Source organism: Daucus carota, chromosome 9, assembly GCF_001625215.2.
Source record: "Daucus carota subsp. sativus chromosome 9, DH1 v3.0, whole genome shotgun sequence".
In the NCBI taxonomy this organism is placed as follows: Eukaryota; Viridiplantae; Streptophyta; class Magnoliopsida; order Apiales; family Apiaceae; genus Daucus; species Daucus carota.
Window position 1 is genome coordinate 5,612,241 of NC_030389.2, and position 15,961 is coordinate 5,628,201.

At 33.3% G+C, this 15,961-nt stretch overlaps 2 protein-coding genes across 9 annotated transcripts; both read left to right on the forward strand.

Annotated features, from left to right (window-relative positions):
* Positions 1–3,105: 3,105 nt before the first annotated feature.
* LOC108200493 (probable serine/threonine-protein kinase PBL3) lies at positions 3,106–6,667 on the forward strand. The gene is made up of 6 exons (XM_017368666.2): positions 3,106–3,321; positions 4,051–4,376; positions 4,468–4,603; positions 5,158–5,294; positions 5,409–5,532; positions 5,923–6,667. The coding sequence occupies exons 1-6, from the start codon at positions 3,261–3,263 to the stop codon at positions 6,300–6,302; spliced, it is 1,164 nt and encodes a 387-aa protein (XP_017224155.1). The 5' UTR covers positions 3,106–3,260; the 3' UTR covers positions 6,303–6,667.
* Positions 6,668–8,823: 2,156 nt separating this feature from the next.
* LOC108200412 (uncharacterized) lies at positions 8,824–15,903 on the forward strand. Of its 8 annotated transcripts, none has more exons than XM_017368544.2 (11): positions 8,824–9,015; positions 9,290–9,388; positions 9,762–9,929; positions 10,024–10,148; positions 10,681–10,802; positions 10,874–10,956; positions 11,762–11,926; positions 13,524–13,706; positions 14,309–14,403; positions 14,504–14,601; positions 15,392–15,903. In XM_017368544.2, the coding sequence occupies exons 1-11, from the start codon at positions 8,974–8,976 to the stop codon at positions 15,493–15,495; spliced, it is 1,284 nt and encodes a 427-aa protein (XP_017224033.1). In that variant the 5' UTR covers positions 8,824–8,973; the 3' UTR covers positions 15,496–15,903. The 8 variants fall into 8 exon arrangements, with proteins under 8 accessions (XP_017224033.1, XP_017224034.1, XP_017224038.1 ...); XM_017368545.2 differs by having other exon boundaries at positions 8,867–9,015; positions 9,765–9,929; positions 15,392–15,638; XM_017368549.2 differs by having other exon boundaries at positions 8,867–9,015; positions 14,509–14,601; positions 15,392–15,532.
* Positions 15,904–15,961: the final 58 nt, after the last annotated feature.

Consider the following 15,961-nt stretch of genomic DNA (forward strand, 5'->3'; position numbering starts at 1 on the left):
AAAACCAATAATAGCAAAGTTTTGTACGAACAACATACAACATAAAGTCGATTTTTAAACCCTCCCCCCCCCCCCCCTCCACGTCTACTTGGGACTAACAGATAACTAGAATCTGTGATTTGTAGTGAAAGTATGCTTAATCATGTGTTATGCCCTGTGATTACTATACTTAAGTATAGAGATTTTGATTCAGATTGAGTGCTTATGTGATATGAACGTAGCTAAGAAGCTGAAATGCTTAAATTAGTAGTTGGATTATAATAGTGATTAATTAGGGGGAGTAGTAAGTATGAATAGTGACACAAGTGTTATCTATTATAGTTCTGAGTAGGCGACCAGGCAAAGAGCCGTGTATGGACCCTTCTTAATCAGCTATCCATCTTATTCCCCAGCAAGGAAAGTATATTATCCAACTAACGTGCTTTAAAGGCCTTATTATAATGTCTTGGTTCTTTGTTTTCATATTTACAAGTCTGTTTATTAAAATTCCCAAATTTAGAATTCTATCAAATGCCAAGTATTCTGAATTCAAACAAATGGTGAACGTGAATTTTTTTGCTTTACTATATCATGCTCAACACCCAACTCTCTTACTTGATTATACCTCAATCACAGTTATATATTCCTAAACAGAAAATTTGTACCTTGAACTCTCTCTTATTAGTTAATTAAACCACATTCCTTGCTTTGCAACTTTATTTCACTTAGTTGCTCTACTAAATTAGATAATGAAATTAATTCATCAACCCCACTTGTATGCCCTCTACCTAAATCTTGGTATACCTTCACATTATAACCTTAATACTCCCTTAGCATCAATCAATGAAATTACGATTTCCTACCCCAATTAATCAAACATGTTACTCACAGAAAAGATGCGCCCTATAAAATATCAATAACCTCTTCCGAGTATGAATGACTTCTCTAAAAATACAATCAAGACTATTTCCATGGTATCATGCAATTTAGAGAAATTAAACACAGCTTCTAGACTTGCTAACAATCCCTTTTACTTATTTCCATGAAACAGTTCACGCCCTTATATATTGGACAAATCACAACCATCTAAATCCAACTTCTGTTGATAAGTAAATATCGGTTCAGACATTAATATACGTAATTATGTGTGATATGTAATTGTTAATTAGCACAAGTCAATAAGTAACCGTCAATAACTAATCAAACTGGGATTGAGGGAATCATGCATCTATCATAACTAGGGTTCAACTTAACACGAGGTATAAATCTACTCACTCATAATTAAACTAACAAAGCACAAGATATCATAAAAACACATAATTGAACTAACAATAAACAACTTCCATAGCCCTTGACTTGTTTGGTTCTGTAATTAAGTTAATAAATTGTAATCAATACTTCCAATATATTAATAAAATATATAATTCATATAGTTAAAAATATATATAATCTATTTTAAGATATATATATATATATTTTGAAGGTATATATTTTAAGATTCATATATATATATTGAAGGTATATATTTTAAGATATATATTTTAGGGTTATATTATCAATGAGTTAATTATCAAACTCATCACTGAAGTGAACAAATGGTATCAACTTCATCACTGATCTCCACAGGGTCTCGAGTGGTTCACTAAACTCGCTTAATGGTATCAAACTCATCACTGCCGTTAAAAAAAGTACCGGAAGTTTAGAGGGAATGACAGATTGACGGTAGGGTTTTACAGGCCACGTAATTTGAATTTTATATGGAAATAAAGTATACAATCTTTTTATTAAATTAATTTTAGAATATAATTATCTAAATAAATGAATGGGACTAAATTTTAAGATATAATTAACTAAACTTCGAAGATTAACTTTTATGTTTTTATTAGATTATAATTATTTTCGAATAATAGTGAAATGTTTTCTCTTTTAATAAATTTTATTTATGTGAATATTATTGTTGGCAAAAAAATATTTTTAAACTTTTTTTATATCACCAACTTCTTTAAAATTTTAAGAAAGATCTAGATTGAACAGAAAGAAATTCTTTTGAATTTTTAACACTTCTATTTAAAAATATTTTTTTGCCAACAATAATATTCACATAAATAAAATTTATTAAAAGAGAAAATATTTCAATATTATTCAAAAATAATTATAATCTAATAAAAACATAAAAGTTAATCTTGGAAGTTTAGTTAATTATATCTTAAAATTTAGTCCCATTCATTTATTTAGATAATTATATCCTAAAATTAATTTAATAAAAAGATTGTATACTTTATTTCCATATAAACTTCAAATTACGTGGCCTGCCACATGTAAAACCCTACCGCCAATATGTCATTCTGTCTAAACTTTCGTTATTTTTTCTAACAGAAGTGATGAGTTTGTTACCATTAAGCGAATTTAGTGAGTACCCGGGAGATCAGTGATGAAGTTTATATTATTTGTCCACGGTGATGATTTTGATAATTAATTTTATTATTAATTTATTTCGAGAATGAGTTATTATTTTGAAAGGAGGGATACGCACGTAACTGATGATGTGACACTGCGTCCGTGAATTTACTACCCAAAGCTCTTAGATACACGACCGGCAACAAAACTGACTTTTCAAACAAAGAGGCATCACGGCATTACTAATAAAATCATATTATTCCACCTTTTATCTAATTATTATTGCTGCAAAATATAATATTCAATAAATATTTCTTCCAGAAAAAGTTCGAATTTTTTTTAATGTTGTTCCATTTTACAAATATTAAACTTTTTAAAAATATTTTACTTTCCTCTGATTTATAGGAGTTTTAATTTTAAATTATAAGTCAGCCCAAGCGAACAAATACTTGAGAAGCAAGCTGCAAGCCACTCGTAAATAATTATTCCACTGACAAATAAAGTGGCTGCTATTTTGAAAGTCAAACATTGCATGAATTATATAAAATAATATTGCAATTTAAATGATCTGGTAAGAATTTAATTTGTCTCTCTATCATGTAGTAGTACATTGACTAATAAACGTGACTTTGAATATTAACAAGCTTGAAAAGGAAAGATGTGGGGTCATGGTTGAAAATTTCAAAGCTTCAGGAAGACAATATAACACTGACTACTTGTTTCAAAACCAAACTTATATCTTTCCACTATATATAATATTTTTTTTATGCATATGATTATTTAGTAAGAATTCTACTGTTTTAAGAGCAGCCCTTTACTCTGTCTTTTCCAATTTTTGTTGACATAAATTTGCTTGCTTCTGAGAGTTTGGTGGTGAAGAGAAAATGGGAATATGCATGGGAAAATCTGCAAAATGTGCTCATGCTTCTTCTAATCAGTTCATGGGTATTTCTCTTCTTGATTTTTTGTTATTTCTTACATGAACAATATGATATGATACATTAGAACCAGGTAGATGTTAAAGGTTATTCTTAGTAAGATATTGTGATGTATGTTTTGCTAATTAGTTGTTTATCCTTTTCTTTGATTATTAAAAAATTGTGATGATAAGTGAAAGCATTATAAACATGCTGTCTGCATGTGGGATTCTTAATTGAGCTTCACTTGAGGCCTTGAACTTGAGTAGTCTGCAGAAAATGGATATCAGTAGAACTCTGTTTAAAAAGGCTGAGTGTTATTGATATCATTAGATTTATCTTTCGACGAACATATCTTCATCTATGTTCTTATGTTGATGACCAGTAGTTCACAAAATTGACTTAACTACAGGGAAGAGGATTTTTTTTTTTTTTTTTACTTCTAATTATGCTCTCCAGATTGTTTAGTAGCTATCTTTAGAGAATTCTGTCACTTAATTAGCTGCGCGAAGTTATTGGGTGAGGAGAACTTGAGTTGGCTGTTGCAGAGCAACTCTTACTAGTGATAGAGTGGATAAATTTATCTGAATTAACTTCATATACGAAATTTAAAGAGACTAAAAAAGAACATACCATTATTTGAACGAATTCCTGCATATATATGTTAAAGGATTCTTTTTTATCCTTTCTGCATTCTGCGTTTATTGGAATTTCAGTGGATTGAATTTTCCCTCATGAATTCCATTATTTTTTGTAGAAACTACAAGTTCATCTAGCGATAAACAACAAGAATCATTCTCTACCAACAAGAAATCAGTTTCATTAAGTTTCAATAAAACAGTTGTGGCACCAGAAGGGGAAATTTCTGTCTCCAACAGTCTCAGAGCCTTCAGTTACCATGATCTTAAGAACGCTACAAAAAACTTCCGCTCTGACAGTCTTCTTGGTGAGGGAGGGTTTGGTTGGGTTTATAAAGCATGGTTAGATGAAAACAGTTTTGCTGCAAGCAAATCTGGATCTGGAATTTCAGTTGCCATTAAAAAGCTCAAAACAGGAAGCTGTCAAGGTCACAGAGAATGGCTTGTATGTTTACTCGATACCTTTAGACTATCTTTTATGTATTTTTTCGGTATATGCCCAACTTATCTTTACTTCCAATTTTCTTGTGCTGCAGACTGAAGTTAACTATTTAGGGCAGCTACACCACGAAAACCTTGTGAAACTCATTGGGTATTGTGTTGAATCTGACAACCGCTTGTTAGTTTACGAATTCATGTCCAAGGGAAGTTTGGAGAACCACTTATTTAGAAGTAAGTTCTTTTATTTGCAGATTTTTCACTACTATATCTTACTCCTTGCATAAGTATGTTAATAAAGGTACTTTGCATTATAATGATTGGCATAGCATTCTTCCTTCCCAAAAACGTGTAGTGTTTCTGAGTATTTTCAATATTTCATCAATGTGCACAGTGCACACTGGAATTTAAGTTCCCTTTGTGAATGTTAAGATATAATTGAGATGTGAGCTTGAAAGTTTGTGTTGGAACAGAATTGAGTATTGTTAGCCTGATACGTTGCAGGCTTCGATTCATTATTTTCATATTTCTTCAGTGCCCTGCCCCATACTCGCTATTTTGTATCTTCATTAAGCATCTTAAAATGTGCTTGTTTACAGACACTTCATATTCTAAATCTCTTAATGGTCTTGTGTTTATATTCCTATTTCATAATGATCTCCGATTACAAAAACAAATAAGGTTTCAAACTACAAATCCTTCATCGGTAGATGCTATATGTGACTGGTTGCAAAAATATGCAGTCATCCAGTAATTTTGAGTCCTGACCCATCTATTTTTTTATTTAGGAGGAGTTCAACCTATTCCATGGTCTACAAGGATTCATATCGCAACTGATGTTGCACGAGGCATATCCTTCTTACACAACTTGGACTCCAACGTAATTTACAGGGACTTGAAGGCATCAAACATTCTACTTGATTCGGTATGCTGACAAATTTAAAGTTCTTCTAATATACAAAATTCAAGATTCCATTCCCCTGAGTAATAGTTGATTGATTATATTATCTCATAGAACGTTTTCTCTTAATTTCTTCAGGACTTCAATGCAAAGCTTTCGGATTTCGGCTATGCAAGGGCAGGTCCTACTGGAGATAGAACTCATGTGTCAACAAGAGTTGTTGGTACCAAGGGTTATGCAGCACCAGAATATGTTGCTACAGGTCAATACATCTATCTTGTTTATTCTTCGTCACCCCATTAAGTATATGACTGTGTAGGAGAAATTGCAACAACTTCAATTTCCTAAATTGGTTATTGTATTAGGTAAATAGGAATTGTCGCGTACTTCCAGAACTCTTAACAGAAGACATTAGCTCTAAAAATAATAAACAGACAATCAACAAATAAAAGGAAAAGCAGAGCAAGAAGTTAATACCATATTGATTTTTAATTTCTAGAGAAGTTTTGTGAAATCAAGTATGGCAGATAATATATAGAAGTTCCACTGTTTTCGTAAAAAAAAAAAAATAATTAAAATTTCAACTGTGATTCTTCGCATCCATAATTAACTTGGTTTTTGGTATCTTCCTCCTACATTGACAAACAAGCAGGTCGGCTGACTATAAAGAGTGACGTATATAGTTTCGGTGTAGTCTTGCTAGAGTTGCTTTCTGGAAGGCGAGCATTAGGTGATGAGAGGGCTGGAGGAGTAGATGAAGAGACTTTGGTTGATTGGGCAAAGCCGCTACTTGCAGACAAGCGAGTTTTGAGAATCATGGACACACGAATGGGGGGTCAGTACCCTAAGAAGGAAGCACAAGCTGTGGCATCCCTTGCATTACAATGTCTCGATTTTGATCCCAAATTAAGGCCATCAATGTTAGAAGTTGTAGCTAAACTGGAACAAATTCCTTTGGCAAAAAATGTTTCAAGAACTCTCCAGGTTAAGCAGGAACACAGTGGCAGAACTAGAACCACAAGAACAAGATAGGCTCTAGATTTACTAGAACTTTGTGGCTGTATAAATATTTTTCAGCAGATTAAAACAGCAGTCATACCCTGGCAGCTCTTGAATGACTCGGGGTCCCTATAGCTTTGCGTGAGGGGTATTGACTATCCAATTTTCAGAACTTGTTGACCATATAGCTTGTATGAGAGGGGATTATAGAATTAAACATGCGATGGATATTGAATGGCCGTATATATGTGATGGCTAGAGATCTCCTAGATTTTATCATGCAACAGATATAAAGTTCTTCATGTGTATATAAATAGCAAAATAAATTTCAGATGCTCAAACATCTACATCTAATATAAATCTGCCAGATATTATATCATAGCAGAATTTTTTTTATATATGCTTTAGTCCACAAACTTGTGAAATTTGTTTACAATATTTGATCTTTGGAACAGTATGAAGTGCTGTCATAATGCAGTCCCTGCCTGTGGAATCTCTCCATTGCCATGAATTTAACTGCGGCATCTTTGGTTAGGACTACAACCTCGATTGTATGGGTTTGCCTCCCCTGGACCAGCTTTAGGAGGATCGTGTTTTTTGTGCCCTTTCTCCAGTGGACTGTAGTCTATCGTCTTTGTGGCTTCTGAGGTACTCATCATTGAACAAACCAGAAGTGCTGCTAGAGCGAATACAAGGAGTTTTCGTGCTGCAGCCATTGGAAGAGATCGATTCTTGTGTTCGGAACTTAATTCGTTTTATAGCCAGAGGTGGTGCTATTTTTGGCACAGACAGTTCTGTTTCTGGCGCTTTTTCTTTGGTTTATTTCGATTCACACATTTTAAACAGATCATTTAGGTAATGGCTTATATTGTTTGGATATAGGCCTTTGATACCATGCCTGATTTAGATGATAGACTAAAATGTTTGTTTTGAAAACAGTTAGACTAAATTAGCAAAGTATTTGTGGAATTCTGGTATTATAGTTTACCACATAAGAACATAAGGGCCATGTTTGGCTTATTGGCTGTCACCACTTCTAGAATTTTCGATGAAGCCGATTTCTATTTTTCTTGATCCGTTTTCATGTTTGGCTTATTGGCTGTCACCACTTCTAGAATTTTCGATGAAGCCGATTTCTATTTTTCTTGATCCGTTTGTGTAAAAAGACAGAAGTTTTGTAAAATGCTAGCTTTTATTTTAGAATCTTACTTCTTTCCCAAATAGTTTTATCGTTTATAAGTCTTAATTAGTTTACTTCTCACTTTTAGACCACGTCTTTACTTTAAGTAGAAACTACTTTTTTTAAGTTTATCCAAACGACCCCAAATTCTGTCCGTTGTTTGGTAATTACATTCGCCTTATCTGCATGCATGTCCTTATTTGGCTATAAGTTTAGCCCGTACACGGGCATTAACTAGTGTCGAAAATGAGTCGACTTTAAATAGCCTAAACCATATATGATTTTATTGTTACTTTTTTATTGAGAAGCCGATAAAAAAATTGCTTGTTAAATGTAATTTTTTTTGTCTTGTTAAATGTAAAATCCGTTTTTCGAGATAGTAGTTTTCAAAGTAAAGTTGTGTTTTTAGAGAAAGCACGTCATCTTAATTACATTACTAAAAAAAAGCTGCTTTTCAAATTAACAAAACACATTCTGCACAATTTTTTATGCAAACATCTTTGTAATTTATAAATCTTCCTTAAAATTTATTTTTACTAGAAAGTATTTATATCCTCAAATTAATAAAACACATTCTTCGCAATTGTTTTTTATTTTGTGACACCATTTGATTTTTTCATGTTGCTCTCGATAACAATGAACTTCTTTATTACTTCAATATCTTTGATAAGGACTACAACCTAAATTATCTCTCTCAGATAAAGTGGGGAAGATCTTTCATCTTTGATCTTTCATCTTTGGTCGGGGCTTTCCTAGTATAATGTGATTTATTGTTTAGGAAAATGCTAGAGACTCCAAAAAATTGTCCCAAAAAATTGTCCCAAATGATGTGTCTAAATCTGATTGGCTGAATTCACTCTCATAATAATGAGACCCCCCCTGCAGATTCATTAATCACCCAATCATAACTAGCCACTTGTTTGCTACATCATTTGGTAAAGATTTTTGGGAATTTTTTTTGGGGTCTCTAGCATTTCTCTATTGTTTATGCCTATGTGATCCCGTTCATCATCATCGAACAAATGATAAGTGTTGCTAAAACAAGTATGACGAATTTCATGTTGAAATCATTAAGAGAGATTTATTTTTAATCTTTTTAAACTTGATAGATTTCATATCAAGAGTTGATACTAGTTTTTATACAAGTCTGATTTTGACAAGTACTCATGGATTTTTAGTTTGTGGGCGGGATGATTAATGTTTTTGACACATAACAATGTTTTTGACATATAATCTTTTACTTTCGTGCCTAAAATAAAGATCAAAATAAAGACAAAATTGAAAGCAAGTTCCGAATTAAGTAAAAAAAGATGCAAAGTATAATCATGGATCCAATTTTTCCTATTATGAAAGAAAATGAAAAAAACAACAATCATATCAACAATCAGTATACTTATATAAGGGAGAAGCGAGGATTGAAATCTAATCGAAACACGGTCAGAAATAAAAACACGAGTTCTCGTTTACTTCTGTGAATTGAACTAAACCCCCGTTTTTGTTTCTGCGACCGAAAAGCCTTCAGCAATGGCCAAAGTTCCACCCAAGCACGCCCGTGATCAAAACCAGGTTAACCCCCATCTCTCTCCCTCCCTCCCTCTCTCTCTCTCTCTCTCTCTCTCTCTCTCTCTCCCTGCTAATCCCCCCTCTCTGTATATATGTGTGTACATACTTCACTAAACACCAATTAATTAAGCTACTAGGTTAGCTGTAGTGAAGTCTAGTCAATAGAAACACTAACATATTTCTTCTCACATGGATTACTTGGGTTTCTAGTTTGGCCCATGTCAAAATTCTTGCAAAAGATTTCTTATAATTGGATTTTTATATATTTAAATAACAGGATTTCCAGGGGTTCTTAAATAATTTGCAGGATTGGGAATCGTCACTCAAAGACAAGGAGAAGAAATTGAAGTCCCAATCTTTAAGCAAGGAAAAAACGGTAATCCGATGAGTATAAAGCTTTGTATTTGGTTTCGATTTCTATCAGTGCTTGTCTGCTCAAATTGTTTAGCTATTTTATGAAACTAAATTTTATCTAGTTATCTGCAATACTATTATATGAGCTTTTGCCGTACATCTGGTAGATAATAGTGAGTTTTGAACTATTTTGGGACCTAATGATAGGCGAATTTAATCTGTAGAACAGGCGAATAAAAAGTTTCGGGCAAGGAAATTACATTTGCTTTTTCAATTTATATTTTTTTCCTGAGATGGGAAAATGCTAACAGGGTCTTGGTGGTAATTATTGCTCTAGTATCTCATGATTCCAGATTTTGCATATTTAGTTGTAATACTTTCATTTTCTTCCGCAGAAGATTGGAATAGTTGGCGAAGATAGAAAACAAAGGGGAAAACCAGCATCAAATAACAGTTCGACTGCTCAGTTTGATTACTTGAGAAGTTTTAATGCAATGGACAACTTATCAAGTGCTGTGATGACAGAAGGGAGTGCTGTCGATGCTAATTCAGAAAAAGAGTTGGTATTGTGAATACTTAACGAAAAGTATTATGCCAATTCATTTAGTAAGAGCAAAAACATAATTTTGTATATATATATTTCAATGTGCTGCTCAGGGTAATGAGAATTTCAAGCAGAAGAAATATCAAGAGGCAATCGACTGCTATTCTAGGAGCATTGCATTCTTGCCTACTGCAGTAGCTTATGCAAACAGAGCAATGGCTTATCTAAAACTCAGGAGGCAAGTTTCTTATAATTTTTTTGCTTCTATGCCTTTTTTGTTCGTTGTTGACTGTTCATGTGTTTTTATATTATTTTTGTAACAAAAGATATGACATTCCTTTGCTGAAGTGTCAAAAAGAGGAAGAAGATTATTCTGACTAAGTTTCAGTGGAAATGGATTTATGAGCATACTTGATGCATTGATAGAAAACCAAATTAGCTTTTTGATCAATTCAACATGTTCCAACTTTTGTACTCTCAGTCATTGAGTTAATGTAAATATAAAAGCATCTGGGTTTTGTTATGGAGTTAAGATGAAGTCAATAGGTCCCACTATTTTGTTGTATCTTCTGGCATCTATCTCCTTGTGTGTTGATGTGACTAAAATTCATACTTGAGAGCTTGGAATAACTGATTATTTATAATTATTAATTTGCAAAGACTATGTAAACTTTATTGTTATGGAAGTTTACTGTTTTCGTATACTCGGCCTAATGCTTTGAACACCAATTATAATTTTCTCCGAATAACAAGTTGTCTATATTCATTAGATTCCAGGAGGCTGAAGATGACTGTACCGAAGCTTTAAATTTAGATGATAGATATATTAAAGCTTACTCACGCAGATCAACCGCCAGAAAAGAACTTCATAAACTTAAGGAATCAGTTGAAGGTAGGTTGACTTTGGTTATGTGAATTCATATCTAGCTTTCTAGGCAATTGTTAAGTGTTTTTTATATGCAGATGCTGAGTTTGCCTTAAGGTTGGAGCCTCACAATCAAGAGATCAAAAGGCAGCATACTGAATCTAAGGCTTTGTATGAGAAGGTATCATCGGTACCAGATTTAGGCTTTATTTTAGATAGAATAAGTTTTACAGAAAAGAGAACACTTTCTGCTAAATAGCACTGATATTGGTAAAATCTTGAGTTTCTTAAAGTAATCATTTTGAATAGTATTATTTTGCTAGAACTTCATAATATATTAAGCTAGGATTATGAGAGGAACTAAGTTTCAATGAGAAACAGAGATATGAGATAGAGATTCGAGAGACAGAGCATAGAGAAATCTGAGATTAGATTGATTGTAGAAGAAGAGAGCTTGAGAGAGAGTTTGTTATAGAAAGAGACGGAGAATATTGGTAGCATGTATTCCAATTTATGTTAAACCAACCTGATGAAATTATACACAGTCCTTTGCTACTTATAGACTCCACTCTGATATATAAATTGACTCAAACACCAATAATTAATTGTAGTACACTAGTACTCAGACTTGCTGACTGTTGTCTTCCTGGCAGAGTACTTGTATTAGTTGCTGTACTTGCCTCTGCTGCGTATTTATATTCAGTAGGAGCCGGGGTTGTGTTAATTGTCAATGCAGAAGTAATTTTGGAATGGTAAAATCATGAAAAAAAAGAGATACTATGAAAATGAAGCCTATGTCATTTAGCAGAGGGTGGAACTGTGACTTAACCTAGTATTATAGAGATACTGATTTTGGAAGAGAAAAGCCGGCGTCTTATCAATTACAGAAAGTATATTGAAAATAATTGTTAGTATGATAAATGATAATTATAGAAGAAATGATGAGGTTGACTTCAGTTATGTCTTAATTTTGACAATATTTCCAGGAGATCCTTAAAAAAGCAGCTGCGTCATTGAAAAGCGCAGAGAAGGGAGTCCAAAGGGTAGCGAAGCCTGTGATAGAAATGAGTTCTCAGAACAATGGCGTCCAAACTGTTTCAAGTGGTTCTGAAAACATGGGTGTGGCTGCAATGAATGTAGATAGTAAAAAGGTATAACAATTGATTATGCCATATCAACATGGTATCATGTGGTTTTTATGTTAACTGGTGAAGAAAATGTAGCCCTGAAAAATATATTATTCACTAATGATTTTGCCAAAAGCTTTCTGTTAGAATTATGAATTTTGAAGTTGCCTCTAAGAACTTGATGTTATTTGTTGAAATACTTCTAACAAAATTCTGAGACAAGAGGTTATCATTTAACTTTTTTAGGTGCATTAAGTTGTTGAATCATGTAAAGGGAAGGGCGATACTAAAAGGAGTAAATTATTTCAATTGATGAGAACTTTTGATTTCTATAGATTGTGGCCATAGGCATAGAGTCAGATAGTGCAATATGATTTTTAAAACCTTGATAGCTGGTGCACACAATTCAATATCAGGAAATGTTAGGATATACAAATTGTAGCTTGTGCTAGGGTCTAGCTGCTTTAGCCCTTCTTGTTTAACTGGCATGTTCTCTTTGGTGGCTTACTCCATGGTTAAGGCAAAATTTTGGGTGAAATCATGAAGTTTTGCATCCTTTTGGGGGTGCACCTATCTTTGTTTATCTTGTTATTTTGATTTTTTTTAAAGTTTCTTTTTTGTCTTGTTGACTGAACCAGTGACATCAGAAGTCGCTCAATTTGTCATTACCCATTTTCAAATACGAGATATAAGCATTTCTAAACACAACTCAGTGCCTGAAATTCCATTGTGCACTTCAGGGTGCAACTCATACACACTTATGCCAGTCTTTTTAGATGACCTTCAGGCACACGGCAGATTCAGTGCACACATGATGATTTTGAATCTTAGTGCAGCATGTGAGCTCATGGATGTGATAGTGACACCCAGACCTGTTCATGTATCTCATAAATCGTACAAAAGTCATCTCTTGTCTGGAGTGTCGAACTTTCCATAAAATAAAATCTGTGAAAACTTCTGCTTATTCAGTTTTATCTGTTTTCACTTCTCAGCATAGTTCTGAATTAATCATGTGATTATCATATTATAATTGTTCATTTTAGGAAAACAGGACAAGCCATGGACCATTAGTTTTTCATTTTAACTATGTTCTAAGACCCAAATGGAGCTGATATTTTAGGAAAATAGGACAAGCCATGGTTCATTTCATGCTATCTACAATGCTTCATTGTGCGCAAAATATCTAAGAGACATCAAATCCAAAACACTTATAGAAGATTTTCGTGAAGTTTGGAAAGTAATTGTGCAGAATATTAGAGGATGATATCTTAGTGATCTGTTTTAAACACTATAGCTACTGATGAGAATGTACCAACTATACACTTAACTAAACACTCTCTTATGCACAAAGCACCTTGCTCTTGTAGTCATCAACGAAGCAACTGACACTAAAACAAATGTTGCTAAAATTATGTAACAGTTCCTGATCATAATCATTCATTTGGTTCTGTATGAACTATGCTAGTTTTGTATAAGTTAGTACATTTTTTATAAAAGAATTACCTTTAATACCTTGACTTGTATTAATTCAGCGGAGTTAAATTTTTAATCTATAAATGCTTTGTCCATACACATTTCTTTCTCTTCTTTCCCTAACACTTTTGGGATTTATGTTTAACAGAGAAATCACAAAACTGGCCAGGAAGAGCTGAAGGCTTCAGTTCAAGAGCTTGCTGCTCGTGCTGCTGCACTTGCAACAGCTGAAGCTGCCAAAAACATAACCCCTCCAACTTCTGCTTATCAGTTTGAGGTTTCCTGGCGAGGATTCTCTGGTGATCGTAGTTTACAGGCACGATTATTGAAGGTATATATAATTTTTTCCCTCTCTTACTTCCATAACACTAACAGATGCAACTGGACAGGCACTGTCAATAGCTTTACCTTTTTTAGTGCCAGTCATTAATTTTTTCTTTTTGCTAAATGACCTGTCATTAATTTTACAAACTCTATTCTACAAAATGTGTGTAACTTTACCTTTTTTGACACATTGCTCTGAGGATTTCCTTCCTTTATATTTAAGTTGTTTAGAGTTTAAAAAACTGGTTACATTTCATGTAGCTATCATGTTCACTTATTTACAAATCAAACTTGATTTTGGCTCCATCCCTTTCTTCATGCTTCTCTTGAATAGCTAAGACCGCTCATATCCAAACTCATCTGTAACTTAAAATCTGGTTCTTGTGGTTTTATAGTAACTAGTACCCTTCACCTCTTGGTATTGCAGTCTATTAACCTTTATATATATATAAGATCTTAATGGAAGTATATATTTTTATCAATACATATTCCAAGTCATATGTCTAATGTGGGATCGACCAGAGAGAAATTATTTCTTTCCTTATTTTTGGTATTTTTTGTACTAGTTGGTTCATTGTATATACGTAATGGTTATTTTCTGTCAATTAGGTAACCTCTCCAGTCGCGTTACCTCGGATATTTAAGAATTCATTATCAGCTCCAATATTGATTGACATAGTCAGGTGCATTGCCACAATATTTAAGTAAGCAAACCTCTACCAAGGACATTTTGCAAATTTCTTCTTTCATATTCAATTTATTATTGTTAGATACTATCATATTACTTTCCATTTTTTGTGGCAGTGAAGAACCTGCTATGTCAGTCAAATATCTAGAAAGTCTAACCAAGGTCTCAAGGTTTGACATTATCATCATGTGCCTTCCTTCAACAGATAAAGCGGGTATGCATATAAACATTGATCTTTTTAAGCTTCTTTTCTTAAAATAATGGATGGTATTTATCCAAAACCCAAGTACAGTTGCGGCACATTTTGCATGGCTAAGGTTTATACACCCGTAGAAGTGTAGAAGTGAAAACTCACATAAATTTTTAAGTTGAATTACATGTAATGTCCTATTTTTGAGTGACCAATGTACTTTCCTAATTAAATGGCATTTCATATACTGCGAAAAATGTGACTTGTTACCTGTAATAAGTACACTGTGGCGGTACTCATAAATTTGTGATGTTCTGGATTCTCACTGCTAGTTGGTTAAGGAGATGAAATCTCTTTCTGTTAATTTATGTACAATCGTCTAATTTTCATATTTCATCTTCTATGGGTAAAAAAAGGTAAGAACCTAACTATGGAATCCAACAGTGATACCATAACATCGTCTAAGAGGATAACATCTTTGATTTCTAATGTCGCATGGGTTTCTCACACAGAAAGATTAATCATTTACTTTGGTTTTAGTGTGAGATTGTCCTATATGATACCAAATTTTTTGCTTAAGGTCATTTTGCTTAGTCAACTTCCATTTATGCGTGATATTCATAAAATTAAAATTGACTTCCATCTATTTATTCTCGTAGAATTCCATTATAGAATCTCTATTTGAGAAAATGATTTTGTGAAGAAAAAGTGACCAACTTTTCTGTCTCTTCTGTAAATTCACTCTTCACATATATATTTGTATTTCCACCACATTTCACTTTTCTGAGTGACATATATATGGCTTCTATAACAGATCTCGTGAAGATGTGGGACCACGTATTTTTAAAGGATGGGACTTCAGCAGAGTATGCAGGGGTGCTAAGAAATCTTCGACCTAAATACTGCCCCTATCAGTGAAGCTGGAGCCATGAAGTTTATATGTATTCCCGAGCACAAGCACATGCAACTAAAATGTAAACTGTTTACACTGAAAGGCCTGCTGCTGTTGTTTCCCCCCTTCAGAGATTTTGCCAGTATCAATCTTATGACAAGGTTTTGGGGTGTCTAGATCTTCACAAAGAGCAATCTTTTGATTTAAAGAGAGTTCCTAATACATATATAAAGTAGCTTCAAAAATAGAATTAATCCTTGATGTGTGTGAATACCGAAGTTTTGAGCAAGTTGAAATCAACATTTCGTGTGGCACTATTCTTGGTCTGTTTAGGGATACCATGAGAAAGGTAGGCTACCGCTTTATTGTTCTATCTTGGCTGATTATTTTGCTGTTCTTGGTCTTTAGTAAATCATGGTGTTGATCCTAAACTTGCCACTTATGTTGTTATATGGACGAGTAATGCTCCAAATGCAATTTTTCCGACGAAAA

Bases quoted from the DNA above. Each gene is read 5' to 3' on its own strand.
- LOC108200493 (XM_017368666.2), top strand. From the start codon at position 3,261: ATGGGAATATGCATGGGAAAATCTGCAAAATGTGCTCATGCTTCTTCT. The intron at 3,322-4,050 runs GTATTTCTCTTC...TATTTTTTGTAG, and splicing joins TTCTTCTAATCAGTTCATGG to AAACTACAAGTTCATCTAGC. The intron at 5,533-5,922 runs GTCAATACATCT...ACAAACAAGCAG, and splicing joins ACCAGAATATGTTGCTACAG to GTCGGCTGACTATAAAGAGT.
- LOC108200412 (XM_017368544.2), top strand. From the start codon at position 8,974: ATGGCCAAAGTTCCACCCAAGCACGCCCGTGATCAAAACCAG. The intron at 10,149-10,680 runs GCAAGTTTCTTA...TATATTCATTAG, and splicing joins GCTTATCTAAAACTCAGGAG to ATTCCAGGAGGCTGAAGATG. The intron at 14,404-14,503 runs GTAAGCAAACCT...TTTTTGTGGCAG, and splicing joins TGCATTGCCACAATATTTAA to TGAAGAACCTGCTATGTCAG.